The sequence below is a fragment of the Lepisma saccharinum genome, chromosome 4 (genome assembly GCF_977018435.1).
Source record: "Lepisma saccharinum chromosome 4, izLepSacc3.1, whole genome shotgun sequence".
Taxonomy (NCBI): Eukaryota; Metazoa; Arthropoda; class Insecta; order Zygentoma; family Lepismatidae; genus Lepisma; species Lepisma saccharinum.
Genome location: NC_139232.1, coordinates 18,544,509 through 18,569,889, shown reverse-complemented (window position 1 = coordinate 18,569,889; position 25,381 = coordinate 18,544,509). Strand labels below are relative to the sequence as shown.

Here is a 25,381-nt window from a genome sequence, read left to right as displayed (position 1 = left end):
AAAATAGTTATACTTGAGATATGAAAAAAATATACGTAGCATTTTCACAATGATCTTGAAAACTTTTGGCAGAATATTATTATTTTAATATTTATTTATTAATTTATTATTCTATTATTAAACCCATCACTGCAGTTCTGAACTTCATCTAATTGAAATTAATTGGATTTTTTTTTTTAATATGACTGACTGACATATTAAACCAACAATTTTCTTTCATTAGTCCACTTATAATTTTACCTAAAAAACTATTCAAATGTCCATCGAAAACACCCGAGACTTGAAACTGTAGAGACTATTCTCTACAGGAAAGAAAACAGTGAAAGGATAGTCCAACGTGGTATTCACACACCTTTAAAAACTGTCTTGGGCTAGCCCTTACACCTGATACAATTGATTTAGACACAGGAAAGTTAGCAGCATATATTGTAGATCCGGGGTCACCTCACAACCACCTATTTGCCTACTTATTTTCTGATCATAAGAAAGAGTATTGGAGCAGGACATGAAATTCTCTCAATGTAGGGATTATGGAAGAATTCATCTTGCAAAATGCTTCTGGATGCCTACAGTAACCAAGGGCCACTTATTTACATCAATTTTGTTCTAAAAAAAATCCTGAATTTCAGAGCTCAAACTACCTAGACTATTATCACTACATGGTGTATTTTCTTCTTAGCTCGACCAGTTCCTTAGTTGGAAATGAAATCAGCAAACAACCAAGCCTGAACATGAAAATATCATTGGAATTCCCACTACCTTCCTCTTGAATAACTTTGTTAACACTTGTCATGATTACTGATTCAAAGACCACAACATTATCCAGTTTCTTTGTTATTAAGATTCAATATGTGAATGCATCCTCATACAAGTTACTCCCTCACCCTTCAAACAAATGCACAACTGAAAAGGAATTCGGACTTGGTAGTTTGCTGAACACATAAGTATGGCCAATGATAGCATATTTTGAAATATCATAATCCGATGATTCCAGCTACTTTGATGTCACAAAAGTTTCTGGGTTGGGGACCAACCATATGCTATATTCCATCTGTTCCTTCATCTATTTCAATTAATTATCATTCATTCTCACTTGCAATTTGCTTAACCCCAGTCTCTACTTCTGGGTTTGGGGTTTTAACGTAGTCATTTATCAAATATTGTCTTTTTTGTCAACACCCTTCCTCTGTCTAGCTGAGTTTCTAACCTTCGTCTTTTACACCATAGTTTTCTATCAGTGTTAGTCAGATCTTCGAACCTCTAGGGGAGGGGGGGTTCGTTGAAGCACCTTGCTGTCCTAGTCGATGCACTAGTATACTAGGTGTACCTAGTTTTTAATGAAAAACCAGTCTTCCATTCCATGCCCGACTAACGAAGAATAGAAAATATAATTTCAATTTTTATAGTTTTATAGAATCTCAACTGTCAAAAGAAAAGATCTAATAGTAATAATTGAGGATTCGGCATTTTAGACCATTAATTTAGCATATTTTAAAAACCCGGTCTTTGGTACCGTGCACGACCATCGACACAACTTTTCTCGTGCGACCCATGAAGAGTTAATGGAGTAGAAAAGTGACCAATATACAAAGTGATGATGCAAGATTCTTGATGAAATTTTGAGAAATGGAAACAAAATAACATTACCCACAGAATAATGAATGGGTAACGCCAAAAGTTATTATTTGGAGGTTTTGCTTTACTTGCCACATTGATGTCTTGGATATTACAATGTACAAACTCTACATGTCTCACTTCCAGATAGCAACTGTTCAAGAGTAGCAATGTGCTTGGTTTCTAGGAACAAAAGCCCAATATCACAATGCTATTATGGAATTCAGTATGGAAAAGATCCACCTTCAGATAATGCTATCCAGTGTTGGCTAAAGCATTTAAAAGAGGCTGACAGCACCAAAAAGGAGTAGAAAGACCACAAGTGTTGCTATGATAGAAACAGTTACAGCACATAGAACACTTGGATGGAAAACTATTATCATCTGGACTCTTACGTGCAATGGAATGAAGCTTGAATTTTTTTGGCATTCTCCATTGTTGATTCTGTAGGTAATAAAACTTCTTGAGTCATCCTTTCATATTCTGCAAGCAGCCCCACTAACTATAGGCAAAGGAAACTCTGATAACAATTCTGAATCACCTTGTATAACAGAATACTTCATAATTAAATGCTTTATTCCGTATGAATGGAATAACATTACACCTTACTACATCCATACTTCTCCGCAAAGTTTAACTATGCACTGCCAGAAATACACATCAGCTTGCCAGAGCAGCAACAAGGTAGGACGTCAAATATTTTATCCTGAGCACGTCACACAGTAATGATCAGTTAAATTAAATCATTTAGATATTTTCACTTCACTTTTTTTAACAACTAAAACAAGGAACATCAACGTAATGCTATTGCTTAGAACGATCACATTCAACCATGACCATTTCAATAAGTTACTGTTTTAAAAAATGAAATAATGGAAATATGTTAGAGAGAACAAAAACAAAACTGCATCATTAATTTTCATACAAAGAAGTGTTTACAGGCCAGGTGCGTGAATTGAAAAGGATGGTTAATGTAACACTGTGTACTTATACTTTCTTACTTTGAGTTGTCTTTTTACCATTTTGGCTACTCATGACGATGAGGATGAATGGTCATGATGAGGTCAAATTGATGAGCGGACTTTCACAAAGGAACACTCATGCTCAGGGCAGGACAATGAACAGTAAGTGACAATGCCTGTGAAAGGATCACTGAAGATGGCAATGCGACACTGTGACAAGATATAACTTTCTGAAGAAAATCCTTACATTTTTAAACAAATGTCACAACCAAGGAAGAGACATTGTTCTTATGTTTTATCAGACACGAAAATTACATTCAATAATTTTCCATTGAAAACTATACTAATGAACATCCCTTTCACACATGCTGGCCAATACAACCTCAATAACATCTTCTATTAAAGTGTAACACTGATAATTTTAATTGTGCCCAGGAGTGAAGACTCAGAATGAACAACAAATGTGTAAGCGCAATGTAGTTTGTAAATATACTAAGACATGAACATTAAATTCCTTTTTCAGTAATTAAAAAATTATATTAATTCTTATTACTTGCATTTCTTTTACTGTAACTGATGTAATGATACATTTGCACTACTGCATTTTCCTTTACACTACACTATCATTAAGTAAATAATTTATCATCACTCAGCAATTTCAGAACATTCATATCTGCCTCGAAATTGTAAATACCACAAACTAGCAATAGATCGAGACACCACAACTACTAAAGATTACTCATTGACTGGTGGTGTGCATATATCGAAATGACGATGAGCGCTCACATTCAATGTACTGGGAGGTCCGAATGTCCTGTTACCCCCAGGTGGTCATCACAGTGGAACTAATTTGTTCCTGTCTTAAGATGGCTAAAGCAAGTAAATATAGTGTGGACATACGTAAGCAGCATGTGCATGGACACGTGAGCGTCCACAGACCAGTAAAACAATAAGAGAAGCGCAATGTGACTTAAATTGAAGATGTAACAAAGAGGCCCCCAAGACAGATAATAATCTCACAGGACAGGAGGCCAAATTATTTGTGTCAAGAAAATTGTGTAAGTCATCTGGATCGGTAAATTTGTAAATTGTTCTGCAGGGAGTAACAAGACATTCAGACCACACTGAACAATTAAGAAATGACGCATCAAAATAATAATGATGGATGCTCATGGTGGAAGAATTGCACTGTGTCCATAACGAACAATGTTTTTCAATGGATTGTTAAAATGACTGCATGTGTGAAAAAGGTGTTACACAACAAAGAATATATGAGCATTGAAATTTTACCAAAACTATGTACAAACATACATAATAGCCTCAGTAAATTCCGTTAGATGTGCTATGTTTCAATAACATACAATACAATTTATCTTGTGAAAAATATAGTTGAGTAAATATATATTGTAAAAAGTTAATATTTCACAATAATATTTCTGATTCAGGGAATTAACAACCCAGTCCAAAGAAAAACTGACCTATTTTAAACTATATTGCACAAATGAACAAACTATTTAAAGTTACATCCATTATGTAAAAATAAAAAAATGTGTGTATATGACCAGATTTAGTTCCGATAGCATTTTCAGCTATAGGAAAAACACAATAATTGAACTCAAAATTTACACAATGTCAGAATGGGAAAAGTTGCAGTAAACAATAACATGTACTGCTACCCGACTAAGAACAAAATGCAATACCCCAAATCACAAAATAGTAAATGCAGAACAAATAGTTCTCTTAATAATGTAACATGCTTTATTCACTCATGCAGTCAGTACATCTTATAGTAATAATTGTTACAAAACCCAGGAATCTTAACATTTCACACCTTAAAATAATACTTATTATTGTGAAGACCCACAATTATTTAAAGTACTTTATTTTACTGTCAAAGTCCTCATTATTTAATGTTCTTTAACATAATATATATTATTATTTTAACTGGAAAAAAGACAGGTTAATATAATTTAATTCTAAGGTGCTTCTACAACACACAAATACTACAAACTTTAAAAAAATGTTAAAAATAAGGATTTAGTAAAAAAAAAAAAGCAAATAATTGTGCTAAAGCATCAGCATTAAAAAAAGGAACCTGACCACCATGCTTGTACCAAAGAAAGAGGAGAAACTGTAATTCTACTAGAGGAAATAATCTCTGCTTTGTTACAAAAATAAAGAAGGAAAGAACTTCCACCAAACTACTGTACCCAAAGCAAAACGACTGTGTTAAAAAAGAGAGAGCAGTGGAGAAATGCATAAAACAAAGTCACCAACCAACGACGATTACAGCCAGGCATTTTCATTGAGTTTCTTGCTTGAATGGTTCAAAAACTGGTGCTTTCGCTTCCAAATCCCCAGGCCTGCTTTTATGGTAGGTATAGATGTGTGTCATTAAACTGTTCCTTGAGCAATAAACCCTTTCGCATATCACACAGCGGAATTCCTGCTGTGTTTCCTGATGCTTGTCTGCTACGTGCCTTTTCAGACTGGCTTTCGAGCACAATATTTTACCGCAGAGTTGACAGAAAAATTTTTTCTTGAAGAGATTGGCTGGGGACCCTGCAAGCAGAAAATGGAAAAAAATCGAGCTGACTTGTTGGTTGATAGACGCTGCACATATTGTTTACAGAAATAAAATCTGCTAATTTAGTCCACTTAGTAATTATGTTCATTCTCTCTTCACGTTCTTCCTGGCAGTGAAATGATTACAATCATAATGTTACAATGTTATCACTGCTAAATTTAAGGAAACTTCAGTGCTCTTTCTTAACAATTCATTAAAACAAATTAATAAGAAATTCTGCAAAAGGTAACAAAATAAATGTAGCTAAATGCATGCATGAAACAAAACAATTGATTAGCAAAACAGCAACCAAAATAAGATTTTAAACTCAACGTCAAAAGTTATGCTTAGTACAAGTGTTAGAACTTCCACAAAGAATTACAAAGATCACACACACAGTTGCCATACCTGACAAGCCAAAAGTTTACACTAGATTATATTACATCAGTGGTATACACAACTACTTATATTCTAACTACTTATAGGAAATAGCTGCAGACTCTCCTAGGTAAAAATTATTTAAAATTTTTAATTATCTACTTGGCGATTACCTTGAAGTCATGACAATATGCAAAAGTGGAAGGACTAGGAAGATATTAAGGCATAATCTAGTACCTGAACAGTTACTCTGATACTATATGGGACATTTGCAGGCAAATGTAACTACATCAGTGGCACAAGTTTTCAACTTAATGCTGTATGAACTGTACGGTCACAGACATTTCTGGGTTGACTTTCAATGGGGTTCTTACAACCCAGAAATGTCCGTACAGGTGCACTTACAACAGACACAGTTTAATACAATGTGCTATTCTGAATCCATCAAAGAGAAGGTGTGATTCAATTCTTAATTCTCTTGTCAAATATCTACTTTTCAAGTCATTCTAAATTAAAGTGCCTGTAAGCTGGTATGCACATAATATTTTTATTTCTATTTCAGGGTGAATCTTGTTCATTTCTATTAAAATATAAACCAAATACAAACTTCTCCCCTGCACCAAGACTTGGCAGCGAATACATGGTGTGAACAGTAATATGGTATGATCACTTTTAACCCTACCCCTGGTACCAAAAATAAAGTAGTCTCCAAAGCAATTTGGGCCTAGACAATTGAAAGAAATATACCTACCTATATCATTCAAGACTTTAACAATTAAGTGGGGAACACTTGTTAATAAGAATAAAACTGAAAAATAATAGTTTTGAACCAAGAGCACTATACTGCTCTGTAGTGCATTACATGAACTTAGTCACATAGCTCAGCCACTAAAAGGCTCTTTTCCATTGAATTTCATTCAGTTGTAGTCTTAGAAAGTTGCTCAAGTTTGAATTTTTGAGCATTAGAAGAGAGACAGGCAAAAAAGATCAATAATTTGAATCCTTGAACACTACAAACAGTGGATGTCCAGATGATCTACGTTTCATTCTGAAACAAACAATGCCCTTTGCATGACCCTTTCAACCACACATCACAGATGAACTTACATCAGAATGTGGATCATCAAGAAATAATGAACAACGTCTGGATAAAACACTTTGATCCATGGATCCATGTTTATGGCAGCTTATGGTGCCAACTAAAAAAAAATGCAATAAATCTCTTACAGTGCAAGAAAAAAAATAATACAATTCAAATTTGTAATTCCTTTTGGTAAAACTGTGATCCCCCCAAGAAATTGCTAATCGATGTAAAGTAGTACAAGTACTCTCATCAGAGTAATGCACAGAAAAACTCATGGAAAACAACATACAAAGGGTGTACATAAAACTTACAAATATCCAATCTCACTATGCTAATAATTATCGACACACATATTTGTGGCGAATAAAATTCTACTTATTTCAAGTTCAAATTTGGTATAAAAAATTATGGTGAATACAATTGTAAATCTGAATTTATGCACGTCCTCGGAGATGTCAAAATTTTCAAGTTTCTTTCATCTTGTTTGGAAAAAAATGAACAACATTAATATTGGCTCTGGTTTCAACACTCAAGGCATCTATTCTACCACTTAAATATTTTATTTGTTCATTTGCATGTACACTTTTACTCTCAAAGAACGTAAAGATAAGCATTTCTTTAGCAAAGTGAGCCTCCCTAATAACATTTGTAATGGTGTCACCTATTAATCCAACAGTTGTGGGTTTAATACCCAGTGGAGACATAGCATGATTCAGATCTCACTTTAGTCTGTAGGTCCAGTCCCAATTAGCCTATCTGTGCATAAAGTGGACAAACAAAGCATTTCTGTAATAGTAATTTAAAAGAAGTCATAAAAAGCATTTTGTCCATAATTTACTTCCCTTGTTATAATATATAATGAAGATAGTGTAGAAATATTTCCTTTTATAAAAAAAATCTTATTGTAGTCAGTTCAATTTCTTACTACATTATTTTGCAAATACCAGACACATTGTGCCTAAAAATAAACACCACTCACTGGTTCCTTACTTAAGTAAAAAAAAATATATTAGAAAAAACTTTCCAAAGTGTTGTAGTCTCAATGTTCATATTCTGATAACAGCAATCAGTTTACAGTGCATTATCATGCGCTTTCAGTGCATAAATATAAAAACTCTTCGATCATAGGAAGATGGAAAGTCACATTTTATCTTCACAATAAACTTGTGTGAAAAAAGCATGTCAAAACTCACAAATCAGCACTGGTTTGAATCAAGAAATAGTTTAAAAGAGAGTGGTAGGTCTAAATGTTTGTTTTATAAAATGAGTGGACAACATAAAAACCAATACATTCAGGATGAACTGTACATTAACAATGAAAATTAGCCACTACACAAAACAAAATAAAAAAAAAATAAGCTGCTGGGAAAACAAAGGAGAAACACTGTTGGTATAATAACAGTTCGGCTGAAAAGTTCGTAGGCTAACATAGTAAAAAATATTTTTTTGACAAAATTCGATTTTATTATTCAATATAGTTGCCTTTGAGGGCGATACAACGATTATAGCGGTCATACAATTTTTCGATGCCATTTTTATAGTACGATTTCTCTTTAGCCTCAAAATAGGCCTCAGTTTCGGCGATTACCTCTTCATCAGTGCTAAATTTCTTTCCAGCGAGCATTCTTTTAAGGTCTGCAAACACGAAAAAGTCACTGGGGGCCAGATCTAGAGAATATGGTGGATGCGGGAAGCAATTCGTAGTCTAATTCATATAATTTTGCCATCATTTTCATTGATTTGTGACACGGTGCATTGTCTTGATGAAACAGCACTTTTTTCTTCTTCAAATGGGGCCGTTTTTCGTGATTTCATCCTTTAAACGCTCCAACAATGCTATGTAATAATCGCTGTTGATGGTCTGGCCCTTTTTGAGGTAATCGATGAATATAATACCATGCGCATCCCAGAATACTGATGCCATAACCTTGCCAGCCGACTGTTGCGTCTTTCCACGCTTTGGATTCGGTTCATCACGTGCAGTCCACTCGGCTGACTGTCGATTGGACTCTGGAGTGTAGTTATGGAGCCATGTTTCATCCATTGTAATATATCGACGGAAAAATTCGTGTTTATTACGGTTGAATATCGCTAAACATTGCTCCGAATCATCAAAACGTTGTTGCTTTTGATCGATTGTGAGCACGCTCGGCACCCATTTTGCACACAGCTTTCGCATGTTCAAATATTCATGCACAATATGTCCAACACGTTCCTTTGATATTTTTAAAGTCTCAGCTATCTCGATCAACTTCACTTTACGATCATTTAAAATTATTTTGTGGACTTTTTTGATGTTTTCGTCGGTAACAGCCTCTTTGGGGCGTCCACTGCGTGCATAGTCTTCGATGCTCATTTCGCCTCCTTTGAATTTAGCAAACCACTTCTCAACAGTTGATTTTCCTGGTGCAGAGTCCGAATAATGTTTATCAAGCCAAGCCTTGGCTTCAACAGTATTTTTTTTTTTGCCAAAAAGCAATGCTTTATTAACACACGAAATTCTTTTTTATCCATTTTTTCACAATAACAAAAGCTGCTTCACTCACAATGCTATATCTCACGAACTAATTATCCGGCAGCTGTGAAATTTATACACGTATCTTTTGAAGGTTAGTACTAAGTAAAAATCACATGGATTTAATTCTAGTAACGCCATCTATGAGTCAGCCTATGAACTTTCCAGCCCAACTGTTATGCCATATAATTACAGAATTTTGCATATTTTATCTCGGCAAAAGTAATTTACAAGTGTTTTGTTGGCACATAAAAGTGGTGAAACCTGATGCACTTACCATGTACTATCCAAGAAAAAAAGCCACGTTTCAGGCCTTGACCATGCAACTAAACTCCTGAGTTTAATATAGTTCATTGTTATTATTATTATTATTATTATTATCTAAAAAGATAACTATGTGCACAAGCAAACTGTAATCATTCATCAACAAAAATTTGCTTGAAATCACCTGGAATTTCCAAGTTCAATCCCAATTGGATACATTATTATTAGGTCTGAATTCCAAGTAAAAACTGTAGATCCACTCCTGATTATCATGTGCCATAATAACGTATGTAAAACAAATTCTGTTGAATGCTTGCTTTATGCCAAAGGCAATAACCTTCATATATGTACTTTATTGCTGCATTTTGTATTATCAACAGAGTGCAATGTAGCACACACTGCACATGCATACGTGCCTGTGTGTGTCTTGTGTGCACTGGCTTTCACTTTAATCTCTCTCTCTTATAAAAAAACTTAAAATATGAGAAAGGATTACAATAGTTTGTAGATGTAGGGCCAGGAAGATTAAGTGAATTATGTAAAAAAAATATATAAAATCGGGGTTCCACTGTACATGGAATTTATAATTTTCATTCTTTAGAATTCTGATATCTCACTTTAACTTATAAGTTTTTACCTCCCACTTCCCAATACGAACATAAACATTGATGGTTTCTAAAGGTTGTGAAGGGAAGAGGGGAACATCTCTATCACAGTAATACATAATTGGGTCTCATGAATAAACTAATTTTCTTTCATCAACTGACAAGTGTGACACACATGATTTATGGCACAAATGAACAGTTATAATTCAACTCTTGTATGAAGTAACAATAATTACACGTTACTTGCTAAAAACAAGATCCAGAATCGAGGCTTCAAGATGTACCATCACCAGCATTAACATTACACAAATGCAACAGTAAGCTCGAAGGTGTTATTAAAAATCTCACGAGATCTTCCAGAATTCCAACTTTCAATGCAGACGAAAGACAAGCCCATTAACTTAGAAATCCAATTTTAAATCAAATAAAAAACTTGATAATAAAGGACAGGTGACAGATCAACTAGCTTAAAATTAAATGCACCATGTCCAAATTTGCCATACATATGTGGATAGATTGTAATCTAGGCCCAAAATAAGGAGCAGTTTGTATATGGTGATGTCTCACTTATTGGATGTAGTTTGGGATGTTCTCAATTCTTTTTGCAATATCCTTTGATGCAAAAATGTGACAAAATAGAACCCCACGAGAACCAAACCAGACCTGCCTAACGTACTCACATAACAATATTGAAGCAGGATTGCAACACCAAGTACTATTTCACACAAAATACAATTTTACTGCTGTGATGTAATGCATCAGATGGTAACGTTTAACTGAATGGATGCTGACAAGTTGAGCAATGAGTATTACCTATGAAGAATGACGGTGAGTCACTGAAATTGACAGGCAATTATCAACGTAACAACGTTCTTACGTAAGATTTTTTCTTCATGCTTTTTTCCCCATTGCCTCAATATTAATTTTTGGTCCTACTACATTGGTACCATATTTGCCGTAAAAGGAGGAGTTGGGGTTCTTCTTATTATTTTATGCAAGAATTGTTTTTATGTAGTGACAACTTTGTCACAGTAACACATCCAACTACAGAAGAGCGCAGTCCATTTATAGGCATTAAAATATGTACATCTCATTCACTATTAACAAATAATGTATGCAATGCAGAGTATGGGATATGTATCATGGAGATTCAATGGCTGCATTCAGCAGACTGTACAGTTCCAAAATTGCTCACTAAATGTGAATGTCGGGATATTGCTAGTTTTTCAAGCACTTTGGTTCAGGGTTCTGTCAACAAATGGCAATGGGCAGATGTCACGAACATGATAAAGAAGCCTTCATTATAATTAGTACGATTTTATACTATAAAATATGTATAGTACATGATATAATTATTATATTATTCATAGAATGATGTAATGATGATTGACGGATACCAACCGCCTGCTCTTGTTGAAGGAAAGAGCATTAAGTACATAAAATATTCCCGTGGTACATCTAGCAGAAACAGTCCTCTCGTATATTAAAGCACTTTGAATTCTGTAGTGGACTTTGAATCCATTGTTGGTATTAGCTTTAAATGCAGGCATTTTCATGTTGTATTTACGTGAGATTGCGTTGACAGCATAATTTTTATCTGCCTTCATGATGAACAGGGTTGCTACATCAAGGATGTTTTACATGAGCTCAAAACAATGGCTGTCGTTTTTGAACAAATCACACATGCTGTGTACCAGGGTGGTGGTGTTTTCCTCCACATTGCCAAACTTGCAGCAGGAAAAGGTCTTCAAACAATGGCCGCACTTGGATACTTTCTTCTTTTAAGTCTAAACTTACATCGTGGTACAGATGGATTAGAAAAGTTCTTGTATGTTAGGAGCAAAGTGGTATTGGCTCTTAAAGAAGTCACCTAACAAAAGTGATACGAATTCTAGCACAATTACAGTGTAATTTGGTTGTCTGCCCAAAAGCATCTAGCCTGATGGCAGTGTTCTACGTTGGACGAACTACAATTATTTTTTACATCAACTATACAATATTGGTTTCATTATCACTTTCTAAAAAATCCACTCCTCTTAGGCTACTTGAAGTATATTCTCATGTTGAAGAAGGGTTGAATGTTACAGGAAATAAGAGAAAGGCAAGTTATGTAGAATCTGCAAGAAAATTACTGTACATCACATGTTTCTTTTTAAATATGAATGCCCTAAATCAAAGTAACCAGTAAAACTTCATCATATGTAGCAAAATTCAATGGTATACATCATCATAAATTAACAGAAGTTGTTTTTTATCCACAACAAATACTCATAATCTCATATGGGATTTATAATTATATTTACTTCTGTGTACACACTACAAAATTGTATTTTGATTTGGAAAGATTTATTTACACTAAAATCGTACAATGTGTAGTTCTTGCTTCAACCAATACATGCAATACTGCAGAATCAAACCATCACCATTTTACAAATTGAGAAATACACACTCCTTATCCATGGAAACAATATTATACATCATGTTACAAGGTATAAGTGTTAGAAACAAACTGCCCACTTCTTGGCTATTTGAATATTGTTACCAAGAAATATATATCTCCCATTCACTTCACTTCACTGAGCTGCTTCATTGTCACTCATATTACCATTTCTCTAAATGATGTGTAAATATCTACATTTTGCATGTGCAGGGACATAAAACTGCATTTTCTAGAGCTTTTTAGTTGCATTTTGTAGTAATTTTCTGCAAATAGTTCCACAATTCCTCCCAAATCCGAAAAATAAAACACCACACTCGATCACTTCTGCGAGTTCCGTAATACGTCAACTTTAAATATGCATGAAAAAATGTACACTGTATTACTTAGCTTTATTCTCCAATTGTAAAAACTTCACTGATTGATAATTTTGGCCTCCGGTGGTAAACACTTCTGTGATTGTTAAGGCTGTTCATGGTTCTGAACACTTTATTACATATCTGGCACACAGCATTGTGCAAAGGCTGGAAGTGTTGTTGTTCTTTATGTCGTTTAAGAGTGAGTTTGGTACTCAAAGCCTTCCCACAAATATCACACCTGTGCTTCTCCGACTGAGATAGAAGGTCATGGATCGTGAGGGAGTCTGAGAGACCACCTAGGGCAGGAAAAAAGGGTCAAGCATTAGGAGCTTGCAACAGACAATTCACAACTTTTCTTTCCTGCCTCTATCTAGCATACAAACTACTAAGTACCTGGGCTACAAGTATCAACATTTTTGCAAAGAGACATCCACGAACTCTCAGATTGTTAATTTCAAAATGGAAAGTCTTCAGAATATGCATTAGTATGTGGAACGTTATTTGTATACATGGCTTGTTTCTTCAAAAATATACAATCATACAAAATATAAAACACTAAAAACCAACAAAATGTAACTTACAAGTTGATTAAAATGTTTTATAATACATATTTTTTTTATATAAATACAGATCTAGGAGACTTATTTTGAGAATAATTCACTACACAATTGAAAAACTTGTAGCACAAGTTTAAAGAAAAATGGTAAAATGCTCTAAACATAATGATTAAATAACAAAAGAAATCTTAAAATGCTGTAGTCTCAGATTTTAACTAATCAAACTGCAATTTTTCAATTTCTATGTGCGCAAAGTTATTGAAGGATAGTCTTATGTAGCACAAAACACAGTCTATGTTCACTAGAATCTTAATAATCCCTTACCATGGTGATATTACGATATCTTACTTATGTTGCACAAATATTATAATAATAACCTGTGGCATGGCGTAACAGCCCATGAGGGCCAGGTCCTACCTACCAACAGGTGGCTTCACTCTCAAATGCTGAGGTAGAAGATCATCCAACCAGTTAAGGTGCGACGTGTGGTCAGCACGACAAACCCCCAGTTTCCATGACCAGGTTACGTTTCTCATTCATATCTTCCCAATTTCCTCACAATGGTCCCATGCACAAGCTGAAATCTCAGGAGAAATGTTGTTATGCTTTTCTGCATGCATCCCGTAGCCAGAGCCAAAAACATTGTGCCTTAGACCAGACAGCTACAATGCAGGACTACAAATATTACAATTCTTCTCCAATAAAGCTTACGTTCATCAAGCCATTCATGTATTTCTTCCTCTTAAAGGTAAATTTAACATTTAAAATGTGATCAATATGAAAAATAAATTTTTGACAATGATGGCTTGAAATTCAGAGCAACGTAAAGTTCATGTAAATAATAAATATAGTGTAGGTGAATTAACAGAATTTAGTTTTGCAGTTAATTAAACATGTTAATATTCACCAACATGGTTCCGCTCCATGGCCATGCAGTCTAAGGCATCAGGCTTTTGGCTCTGGCTATAGAACGTGTACTGGTTCAAGTCTCCTCGGGAGGAAGCATAGCAACCTGTCCTTGAGATTTCGGACAGTGTGTGGGAAAGGTGGCCACCCACCATCGTGAGGAAATTAGGGAGCTATGAATGAGTAATATAACCTGGTAATGGAAAACCAACGACGACGACTGGGGGGTTCACTGTGCTGACCAAACATCACATCCTAACTGGATGGATGATCGCCCACCTCTGCTGAGACATGTAGGAGTGAGGTTGGTAGTTGGTAGGTAGGCCCTCTATCCTCAAGGGGTGTCGTGCCATGGGTTATGTTATGTTATCCGCTAACATGATCATTTTGCTTTTTATAGCCTGTGCATTCATTATAAACAGGACCGAAAGTTGGCCTACAAAGTGAACAATGAACTTGAAAGAAGCCTGCCTGATAAATAGCACTTCAGAAGAATGCAGGGGTGAAACAGCCTTTGCACAACAGAAATTGGGCTTTGCTTGGGCTTTACATTGAGAAAACATATTAGACAGCAATATTTTGAATAAAACTTAAATGATACATCCTGTTGATGAAGCCTAAACACAGAAGGAAGCAGATGGAAGTTTATGAATGAAGAACCATAATCCTGTAATATATTCTAAACATACAAATATGTCAATTACCTATTTTGATATGACCATTGTATGCACTGCATAATTCAACATTCCTTTTATGTGTTTGCCATCCTACAAATGTATGCAAAATGAAGAATGGGATGTATGTCCAAAAAAGCTAGCATAAGAGTATTCAAGTGAACTTATTTCACATAAAATGCTGCCTTGTGCTATAAAATATACAAAGGCTGTCAGAGAAGGTGAGACAGATTTTATCCTGGCTTGGCAACACTGCCTATGGTTTCAGCACTAGTCGCGTAGTGTAGGATGACTCATTCTGTTTCCGTACCAAGTTGTCACATGTTGCGAAACCACGTTAGTGAGCAGCTGTGTTGATTTACGTGGAACGTGTTTCACTTACCCCTCCAAGTTTTTGTGTATAACATAGTTTCTCGCGATGATGTCGCAAGATAAACAGCGACATGCCATAAAATATTGTTGGCGTTTCAGGAAAAGTGCTGCGAAAACATATGCAATGTTTCAATAGGCATAGGCCGATCAAGACAGACTGAGTAGAGCCACAGTATTACCAAGGAGTCATTGAGACTCTGCCCCAGCACGTATCAAAAAAAGAGGCCGCATTTGAAGAACTCCTTCATATTGTACCACAATAACGCACGCCTGCATACCGCGCGGGTTTTTCAGAATAATGCAACGAAGAGAAAAATATAAATTTTTCCACATCCAGCATACAGCCCGGACCTTGCACACTGCGACTTTTGGCTATTTCCACTTTTAAAGGCCGCTTTACGTGGTCGTCATTTCATGACGAACAAAGAAGTGATCACCGCAGCGCAAGTTTTCTTCAGTTCGCTACCTGACGACGAATTTTCAGACATTCACAAAGTGGCAGGAGCGTATGGTCGCTTGCTTAGCTGTCAATGGTGCCTATTTTGAAAAAGATGTACGTCTACTCAATATGGCTGATTCTGAATAAAAATTTTGTGGTTTGTAATTCTTTTGTTTCATTTTAATGATTCTTGGAGGGGTCCATGTACATGCTTGTCTTTTAACTGCTACGCAATCACGACGTTTTGACCTATTGCGCTCATTTTGGTCTTAATCGGCAGCTAATGAACCAAATTTTCACCCTAGTACATTTGCTAGCCAATGGAGGTCGCTGTTTTTCCTATACAGGAATTAGTCTCACCTTCTCTGCGACAGCCTTCGTAATTCATTCACTATTTTAACATCACAGCACATACATTCATATTGCAACTGGTGACATTTCACAACTTTTTATTTGTATCAAACTCGAAAGAAGAAACTAATATAATATGCAATGAAATTCAAGATGGCTCATTCTAAACATTACTTTTAAAATTTAAAACCATACAAAAATTCAAACCTAGCATCTGCTATAATCCAGTCGTACGTGCTAATCATTACAGCTCTTGATCAATTTCTTGAACTTCTAACAATAGGCAGGAACAACTCTCATTGTTTTATTAAATTTTATCCAAGTTAGATATGATAGAATAATATTGTATAATGCGGCAATCAGATGACTGTTTAGAATATTTCCCTGGCTATTGCCGTTCCTAAGGAAATAATAGCCAGCACACTGATGTTCTAAAAGACTGAACTGAAAATATCCATGTAAATGTATTGTCAATACTTGAACATACGAGGGGTGTCCAAGCCAAATTTAGAATACCATATAAGATCACCAGGTAGATGTGTCATATTGTGAGAGAATAAGGTTTACACCTTTATACATATACTCCCTTTTTGTACTCTGCTATCTCATTCCACCTGGGTGCCGTGGCTTTGTAAAGTGAGTAAATCATGGCTGAACAGCCAGTGAAGTATCGAGCAGTGATAAGACTTCTTGATGCTGAAAGAACTACCACACAAGGACATCCACGCCCATTTGGTTAATGTGTACAAGGACTTTTCACCTTCCCTTGCCACCTTATACAATTGGGCTGATGGGTTCAAGAGGGGGAAAAAATCCATTCAAGATGAACCATCCTCATCACAGCCCAGAACTGTCCGAACTCCAGAAAGCTTTAAAAAGTTAGAAGAACTAGTGATGTCAGACAGAAGATTGAAACTGACTGTAATAGTGAAGATAATAGGCTTCCCGAAACCAACAATTCATCTGATGTTGACTACACACTTGATGATGGTAAAAGTGTCTATGTGATGGCTGCCAAAGTTGTTCACACCACTTCAAAAGCACAACAATGTTGACATTTCAATTGAACAATTTGGAATTAATGGAAAGTCACCAAAAAATTATGCCTAACCAAATAACAGGGGACTAGACATGGAGATTGTTATTATCCCAAAACGAAGTAAAGCTTCTATGCAGTGGAAGCATAAGGACTCTCATACACCCAAGAAGGCAAAGTTCAAAAATCAACACAGAAGCTGTTGTAGACTGTTTTTTGGTACTGCAAAGGCCCACTGCTTACCAAGTTCCATCCCAGAAATACCATGATTAATGGTTCATAGTGTGCAGAAACTTTGACTGAACTTCGTCAAGACATTCACCAGAAAGGGGGGGGGGGAGGACTAACGACATGTACTGGGTGAATGTGTTACATGATAAAGCACCACCACGCACCATACACGTCTCACATTGCCAGGGCTGCTGCAGATGAACAGAAGTTTAAAATAATGAGCCACCCACCTTATTCACCAGACCTATCCCCCAGTCTGTTATCTGTTTCAACATTTGAAGTTCGAGTTAAAGGGACAGCAATTTGATGACAAGAAGACCATCTGTGGTGTGAACTCAGTTTTTAGTTTTTGAGTCTTGGAATGAATCCTTCTACAATACTAGAATTATAAGCTTGCCATCCAAATGGAAAGTGTTTTAATAGAGGAGGGGACTATGTTGAAAATAAAACCAGATGATTTTTTGACCACATGTTTTTTTGTGTCTCTTTCTGAATTCAGCTTGGACACCCCTCGTATGTTGGCAAAATTCTGCCAACCAATATTACATGTGCTTAAAATGTTACTTCTTTCACTCATCCCACATAACAGTTAGTGTTCCTCCATCAGGCACAAGACCAATACCAACCAGTAGCAAACCACTGGTTATTATGGCATTGGTCACAAAACTTAGTATTTAGTGAGGAAAAAAATCATCTCTTCTCCCTAGAATTAGTTTTCTAGATGGAAATTTCTCTCTCAATTTCTGGAGTAGAATAAGTTGACAACGTGAAGTATTAAAATATATCCTAAAGGACGAAACGTCAACATGCAGAAAAACTTCAAGTTATCGTACAAGTTTCCACTCCGTGCACTCTGCACTTGTCACCTGAAGCTTGGAAGTATAAATAAAGCCTTATACACTGATAACTGGAATATCACTAAATTTAAGGATGTAACAATGATCTCAGAATAAATTGAAGTGAGGAAATAAAAAAACAACACTGGTGTTGAAAAAGACATTAAAATATTTTACAGTATGCAATGGTGTAAAAAGATTCGTAAGTGGATAAAGTACACAAGAGTCGTTCAAGGGTGATGGGCTTTGTGCATTAAAAAAATGATCAAATAACTGTAGCGTGATATATTTGGTGCATGTGCAGCAGTTGCAGCAGACATGTCAGGGAACAGTGTGTCTGTAGATGTGGAACAACGGTGCATTTCTTGTGAAGAAGAATGTTAAACCAGCTGAGATTTTCAGGACATTGCAAGCTCAGTATAAGGAACAAGTGATGCCATGGGCACGGGCATGCATGAACATGTTAGTCCAACTGCAGTCATGTCAGTGAATATAACATGTCGAGCAAGTGATCAATGAGAACTGTCAAATAACAGTATGGGACATCATGGCTGAGGTGAATTTTTTGGAGAAAGGGGTCACAATTCATGTCCCGTATTTACTGCACATTCATGAAGGGTGGCATTTGAAATGTCATTTGCAAGACAAAACCTCGGAAGTTGTCTCTTTTCCATGACAATACCTGGCCCATTTGACAGCAACAACTCGTCAAAATGTGCTGGAAGGTTTTAACCTATTCCCTTTATAGTCCAGACTTACCCCCAGTGATAATTTGTATGGGCCTCCTAAATGAGCATTTGGGAGGGAAGAAATTCAAGACAGATGAAGCACTGAAGAAAGATATCCTGCAGGGACTACGACAGCAGCAGAGTTTTTTTTTTTAAGCCAAATCAAATTGAGGAGCATCCACAACGAAACCTGCACACAAGAAATACTTTGAAAATTTGACATAGTTTGGCACTTCTCAGACTTTCCACTTTCTCTGTAGATTTAAACTTGATTCACCTTGAATGTTCTTTGTATGTGCAAGTGCAAGATAAATTGCACCTCTCTCAATGTTTTGATTACACAGATTCAGTGCTTTGGGTGTAGTAGGTAGAGTAAGTATAAATGAAATAAAGAACATTACAACTTACTGTTAAGACAGCAACAGATAAATCAATCATTTTTGCAAAGTTTCTATTGTCATGAATCATTTTTTTACACAATAAAAGCATCCTTAGAGATATACACTTTCCAAATAAAATATATGTGCAATCTTTCACACATATTAAATAATTATTGTTTTGGTTTAATAAATCAGTTGATTTCTGAATGACCTCTGCTGTTGATTGTAACAGTAGACTTCACATAAGATACATTCTGGAAATGGGGTGAAATCTGACCCTAGTCAGCACTCAAGGCTAATTGGGAAATACGATGGAAACAAAGCTGAAATGTATTTTACTCCTTTTGTACTAATGAGAGTTTAACACAATAATTATGTTAGTACACAGCCATCAAAATAGGTGGCTGGGAAGAATTGCACTGGTGCCACATATGGGAAAGCAAAGCGGGACAAAACTCACTAGTTCCCACGCACTGTGTGGCAACGTCAACCAGGCTGCGTTACCTAGTTCGATTGTCAGACTGACCTCTCTCTGGGGCACTTTTGTGTCATCCCCGAACTTTCGAGCAAATACTGTCAGTTTGTATAACATGGATTACAAAGACCAATTCTACAAGATCTTTCATTCTCTTAAACCCCCCGCACATGGGGTTGTGGTAACAGCGCGAGCTTCTGCCACCGGCCTAATTTCATGGCCGTGCATTTAGTTAAAACTCACTACCATTATATCATAGTTGCATGTGTTGCTATTATCACTTGGAAAAAAAATTGTTTAGCTGGTCAAATGTCATACCAAATGTTCCAGGTTAAAAGCATTTTTAACTTGAAAATTACACAAAATTGATCAAATTTCCTAATATGCAGATATGTCACACTGTTAATGGCTGAGCATTCCCACAATGAATATAAATGATTCCAAGTCATTTGATAGTGTTGCCTTGTTTTGCAAATTACTGCAATTTCAGTGTTGTCAAAGTACTATGCTGAGCTTTTCTTTGTTCAATACTGACAACACAGTCCATCATTAAACATCCCAATCTCAAATGTGCTGAGAACTGACGGAAGTCACAGAACATTTCCAAAATAATTCTATTTTACATGTCAGTACAGGCTATATACCCTCAAAACGTTTCCCCCAACAATGCTGCAAATATGTAACTATTACCATTATACTACTTTCAAGCAAGCAAATAGTACAAAACCAAACGCCCACACCATTATTCCAAACTATTAATCACACAAGGTATACTAAAATTATACATGTCTAAAGAATCCTGCACAGAACACAGGAAGTATATAATGATCATAAATGTGCCAAAAGAAATCAAAATAAACCCTTATGATAGAAATAGCCAAAAATCTCTTCAACCCCAAGAAGACTACAAGATCCCTATCCACTTCAATTCAAATCCTCCTCTTCGATCACACTTAAAAATTTATTTTCATCTGGGCATTACAATGAATGCAAAGTTTATATTGTCCTCATTGTTTAAATATACATTACTTAATTTTGACTGTCTACATGTATCTAGAAAGCACTATCTTCAAAAAGAAGCAGAACACCACACTCGTTAATGATGATGATTGTTTCTACTATGGTTGGGTTGGCAGTACACTTCCTGTGTTTCTTCTGTGTTTCATCACTCTGTGATAGATGCTTTTATGATTCCGAAGGCTGTTAAGGGTACTGTATACCTTGTTGCAAATGTTGCAAACGGGTGCTTTTGGAGGCTGTGAATGTACATTCTGAATGTGACGCTTCAACCTCTGAGGTGAGGACAGATTTTTTCCGCATGGCTCACAACGAAAATCTCCGCTCTGGTTTGGAGAAAGTTGTAGTGTGAAACCTGACGAAGAAAGAGAGTTCTCTCATTAGGATCCTATATCAGATTTCCTGTCATTTATAAAATAAACTTTCCACACAAATTCTTTAAACCACTTGCAGACTTTTCGTTATAGAGAAAAACCATTGCTTCTTACGGGACTATTGATTTCATACATACACCTCCAAACAAGCTCCATGTAAAAGCATGCACCCTTGGATTTGAAAATAACTGTTAGATGCCACTACTACAGCCAGTGTTACTCGTTTATTATGTTAATCATACTTGCACACAAGTTTTGTTTCTATAACAAGTGAAAAGCACCATTACTTCTTGAACTGAATTAATTGAATTCTTGCAACTCTTCAAAAAGGTACAAGACAGTAGGGAGATTTGTCAATTCACCTGCAGAAGTTTGAAGGAATTAAAAATAGCTTTGCAGCAGGAAACGAATGTACTGCCTGTAACTTGAATTCATTTACTTAAATACAAGTATACGCAGCCATCATCATTAATTTTGATACAATATTGGGTTAGAACAATCTAGTTAGTAAGGAATGTCATTATTAATATTTTCAGTCATATTTTCCCCATTTTCATGTGATAAAAACTGAAAAATGCAGTTACTTTTCCTGTTATTTTATTTTGAATTCAGAAAAATCATCAATACAAAATAAAGTTTTAGAACACAGAACAATTAGTACAATGTCACATAGCTAACGAGTATATTACTTAGGCAATTAGCATGAAACAAATGCTACATCTCTCTGTGATTAAGAATAGGCAGCTGATGCAAACCTGATCACTGGAAGTTCTACCTCTTTCCTTAAAGACATAGTGAAAAGATGGGGACTTTATGTGGCAACAGCAACATTGCAAAGGGTACAAGTGAGATCGCTACTGCCTTCATCTATCACACTGATAATTTACATAAATACTGCATGTTATGAGCTTGTACATACGAGAGACAAACAAGCAAGCATCTGTTGTTTTCGTCAAAGATCTTGCTCCTTTTCAACTTTCACATTTACAGAATAGATACAGTGATTAACACTGCTTTGCACAAGTGTCTCATACAAATTGTTGCGGTCTCTTTTCCTTCCTGTGATACCGACTCTGATGAACCCAGAGGCTATTTTTCGTGCGGTACACTTTATTGCAAATTCTACACCAAGCAGCATTCAAGGGCTGTATGTGCATTTGCCGAACATGCCTCCAAAGAGTTTCACTATTACGGAGCCTTTTTCCACATTTATTACAAACGCACGACCCCTGCATGGCCGAACTCTCTTCTCTTGACGCATAGCATGATTGTTTTATGGATTCTCTTGTTAGTGAAACTGTTTCTTCCATCAGGAAAGACTGGTCAACTTGCTGAGTCATAGCCAGTGACTCTCCTCCACCTAATGAAAGAAACAGTCACATTAGGGGATTGCTTTCAAGTAATGAACCAAGTGTTATTTATTACAGAATATTCACATTTCCTTCTCCAGAGTATATTTTCCATCACAGGTATGAATAACAACAATTGCCACTGCATTATGGTCCATGGCTCACACACAAAAAAAATGTTTTATAGGAAATGCACCTTTTCATAAATACAAACGATGCTATCCACATTTGCCTTGGTGATCTTTCTGACCTTTTCAACAGTTACAATACTATCTAATTATAACGAAAGTAAGTGTTCCAAAATGTCTATTTTACAAGAAAGTTTCATGCTCTTTAAGATTCCAGTTTCAGGAACATGCAATGAGATGTAGAATAACTTCAGCACCACTAAACATAAATCAATATTTTTAACAAATGGCATCATAGCATGCTGCGGTAACCACTCTGCCACAGAGGTTGGCTCAAAGAAGTTTGCAATTATGTATATGAAAGGTAAGCACCTGCTAATCAGATGGAAATGATGATGGACAAGAACTTTAAAATTCAAAGCAATCTTGTAAAAAACGTCAATTCATCAAGTTTCATATCAGCAGAATGATAAAGAAATTTCAGCAACTACTAGAAAAAGCAGAATACACTTGCAAAGTGAGATTTCCATAACAATTCAGTTTTTCATCTTTTATTAATTTTTCCAGTTATTTAAAACAAGAGAGATGGTGACCATTTACCCAAACAAGCCAACAAACCTTTCCTACTGCTGCTTGTACATTATCCGACAAATAACAGCATAAATGCTTAGGGAACTTCATACTGCAGTGAAGTGAAAGGCGACATGGGCCCCTTTGTGACAAGAGTTGGTTGTAAGAATGGCCCATGAGGCCGAAACATGCCTGCTTAAATACCCATTAAATAGTATTATCCAGTCTATTAATAAAAAAAAACGCTGTGCATGCATGACCAACAAAGCCAAGATGATTCACACTATTAAGAAAATGGCCCAGTCCAAGTGACACGCAACACATGACATGCAGATAGCAGGGTCACTATGGTATGAAAGGCTGAATTTATTTCTATAGGTTCATTTCCAAGTGACAAAGTGTCGCTTGTGGCTTGTCACTTCAATCTGAAACATGCCTTAGACTTACCGGAAAGAAGCTGCAAAATTAATACCAATAAAATACAAAATATCAATATATTTCCTGACTATGTAACACAGAATTCCATAAACTGTTGTTTCAATCAACTTTTGCAAGGTTTCAGTTCTTTCCGAGATTAAAAACACAAAGTGATGCAGAATATTGCACATTCACATATATTCTATTTATTTTAGGAAAAATAATCCAGGGTTCCCACATGAACTTGAAACGTATTTTTCCTGAGATTTCCCAGAGTTTTCCAGAATCTTCAAGTTTTTCCAGACTGTCCACAGTGTAGGGTCATTCCAGGCCAAATCAACCAATTTTAAAATAATTGGTTGCATGACAATTTTAGAAAAAAAATCATTTTTAGTACATATGTTTGTAGATGTTTCTAGATATCAGAAACAATGTTCAAAAAAAATTTCTGGCCTTAATTCTCCTGGGGTGGTCATTTTTCCAACATGGTGGATGGCTTCTTTTGTTCATGTAACAATTTACAGAAACCTTAATATCTCAAAAATCATTAGAGCTAGAGACCTGGGAAAAAAATATTTTGTAGATAATGACATATTTTCTACGATATTCAAGTATGTTTTGCTCAAAATTACATCCTAAGTACGAAAGTTATGAAGAGCATTTGGGTAACAATAGTTTAAAAAATTGGATTTTTAGGACGACTTATTCTCGGGGGGGGGGGGGGGGAGGGAGGGAACAAGAAGTGGACAAAAAGGTCGCCATCTGCATCAGCAGACTTAGCGGTAGCATCAGCTCCTTGATGCCTACATGACTGCAGAAACACCACAAGCAAACTAATTGTTACTCTATTGGTATGGGCATATCTGTATATCAGTAACTGACAATTTTAGCCATTTTTTATTACTTTTATGATTAAAAAATACAATTTGTATGTCATGGTTTTATGAAGTAAAAGTCTCAATAAGCAGTTCATTATTAAAGTAAATTATATTGAATCACTTGGTTACATACATTGAGTAGGTGAATGAATGTTCTGCAAGAATCACTTGCAATTTTGCACTGGCTCCATTATCGGAATCAGTAAATTTTATATCAGTAGTTTATCAGTACCGGGAAATACTTCGTATCAGTTCACTTTCTGAAATCAAACTAAATGAAATTTCTCTATGCACATATAATTAAAGACTCCAGTTACATATATTTGTTTGAGTTAACCCCTTTTCCAACTGTATTGCAGTGCACAAAATCACATTCCAAACATACCACATATATGTAGAACAAATATTTTCACACTTTTGAGAAACTTAAATTTACAAATGGACACAATATCAATTAATCTGTAATGGAAAATAAACATATGTCACAGGCCTATGTCTTCAAAGCAGCTCTTGTGCAGAAAATCAACAGGTAAAGTCTGCCCCGCCAAAGAACGGACTTGAGGAAACCCAGACTTTCCGCCTCCAGTTCAAGGGGGGAAAAGTGGTGGTGCTACCGGTTGCTACACGCCTGATTTTTGTCCAGTCGTACAGGACACCTCTTCCTGTCAACAACCCCCCTTCGCTCGCATTTCAGGAAGAGGCAGGGAATCTGAGACCCATTCGCTTGCTACGTGGCGGCAACCATTAGGATTCGCCGTGCTAGGCTTTGATGAGGGTGCCACCTGTTTCGAAAATGACCCAAAAGGAAAAATTTGGCAACGCAGAATACCACGAGAATACCCCCCTCACCACGGCAACTGGACAAAGCCGATTGGTTAC

General features: G+C 36.0%; 1 protein-coding gene across 11 annotated transcripts in view; it reads right to left on the bottom strand.

The window, feature by feature from the left end:
- LOC145986393 (uncharacterized) overlaps positions 1 to 25,381 on the bottom strand; it is a 130,906-nt gene that overhangs the window by 24,973 nt on the left and 80,552 nt on the right. For 3 of the 11 annotated variants that reach the window (XM_083120354.1, XM_083120355.1, XM_083120353.1), the window contains exon 6: positions 21,737 to 22,520. The exons of 2 other annotated variants lie outside the window; for them this stretch is intronic. In XM_083120354.1, coding sequence (XP_082976480.1) covers positions 22,189 to 22,520 — 332 coding nt within the window. In that variant the 3' untranslated portion in view covers positions 21,737 to 22,188. Of the gene's footprint in view, positions 1 to 4,853; positions 5,139 to 12,289; positions 13,081 to 18,192; positions 21,142 to 21,735; positions 22,521 to 25,381 lie in introns of those variants that run through there. 6 more of the 11 variants (XM_083120348.1, XM_083120349.1, XM_083120358.1 and 3 more) reach the window with 5 other exon arrangements.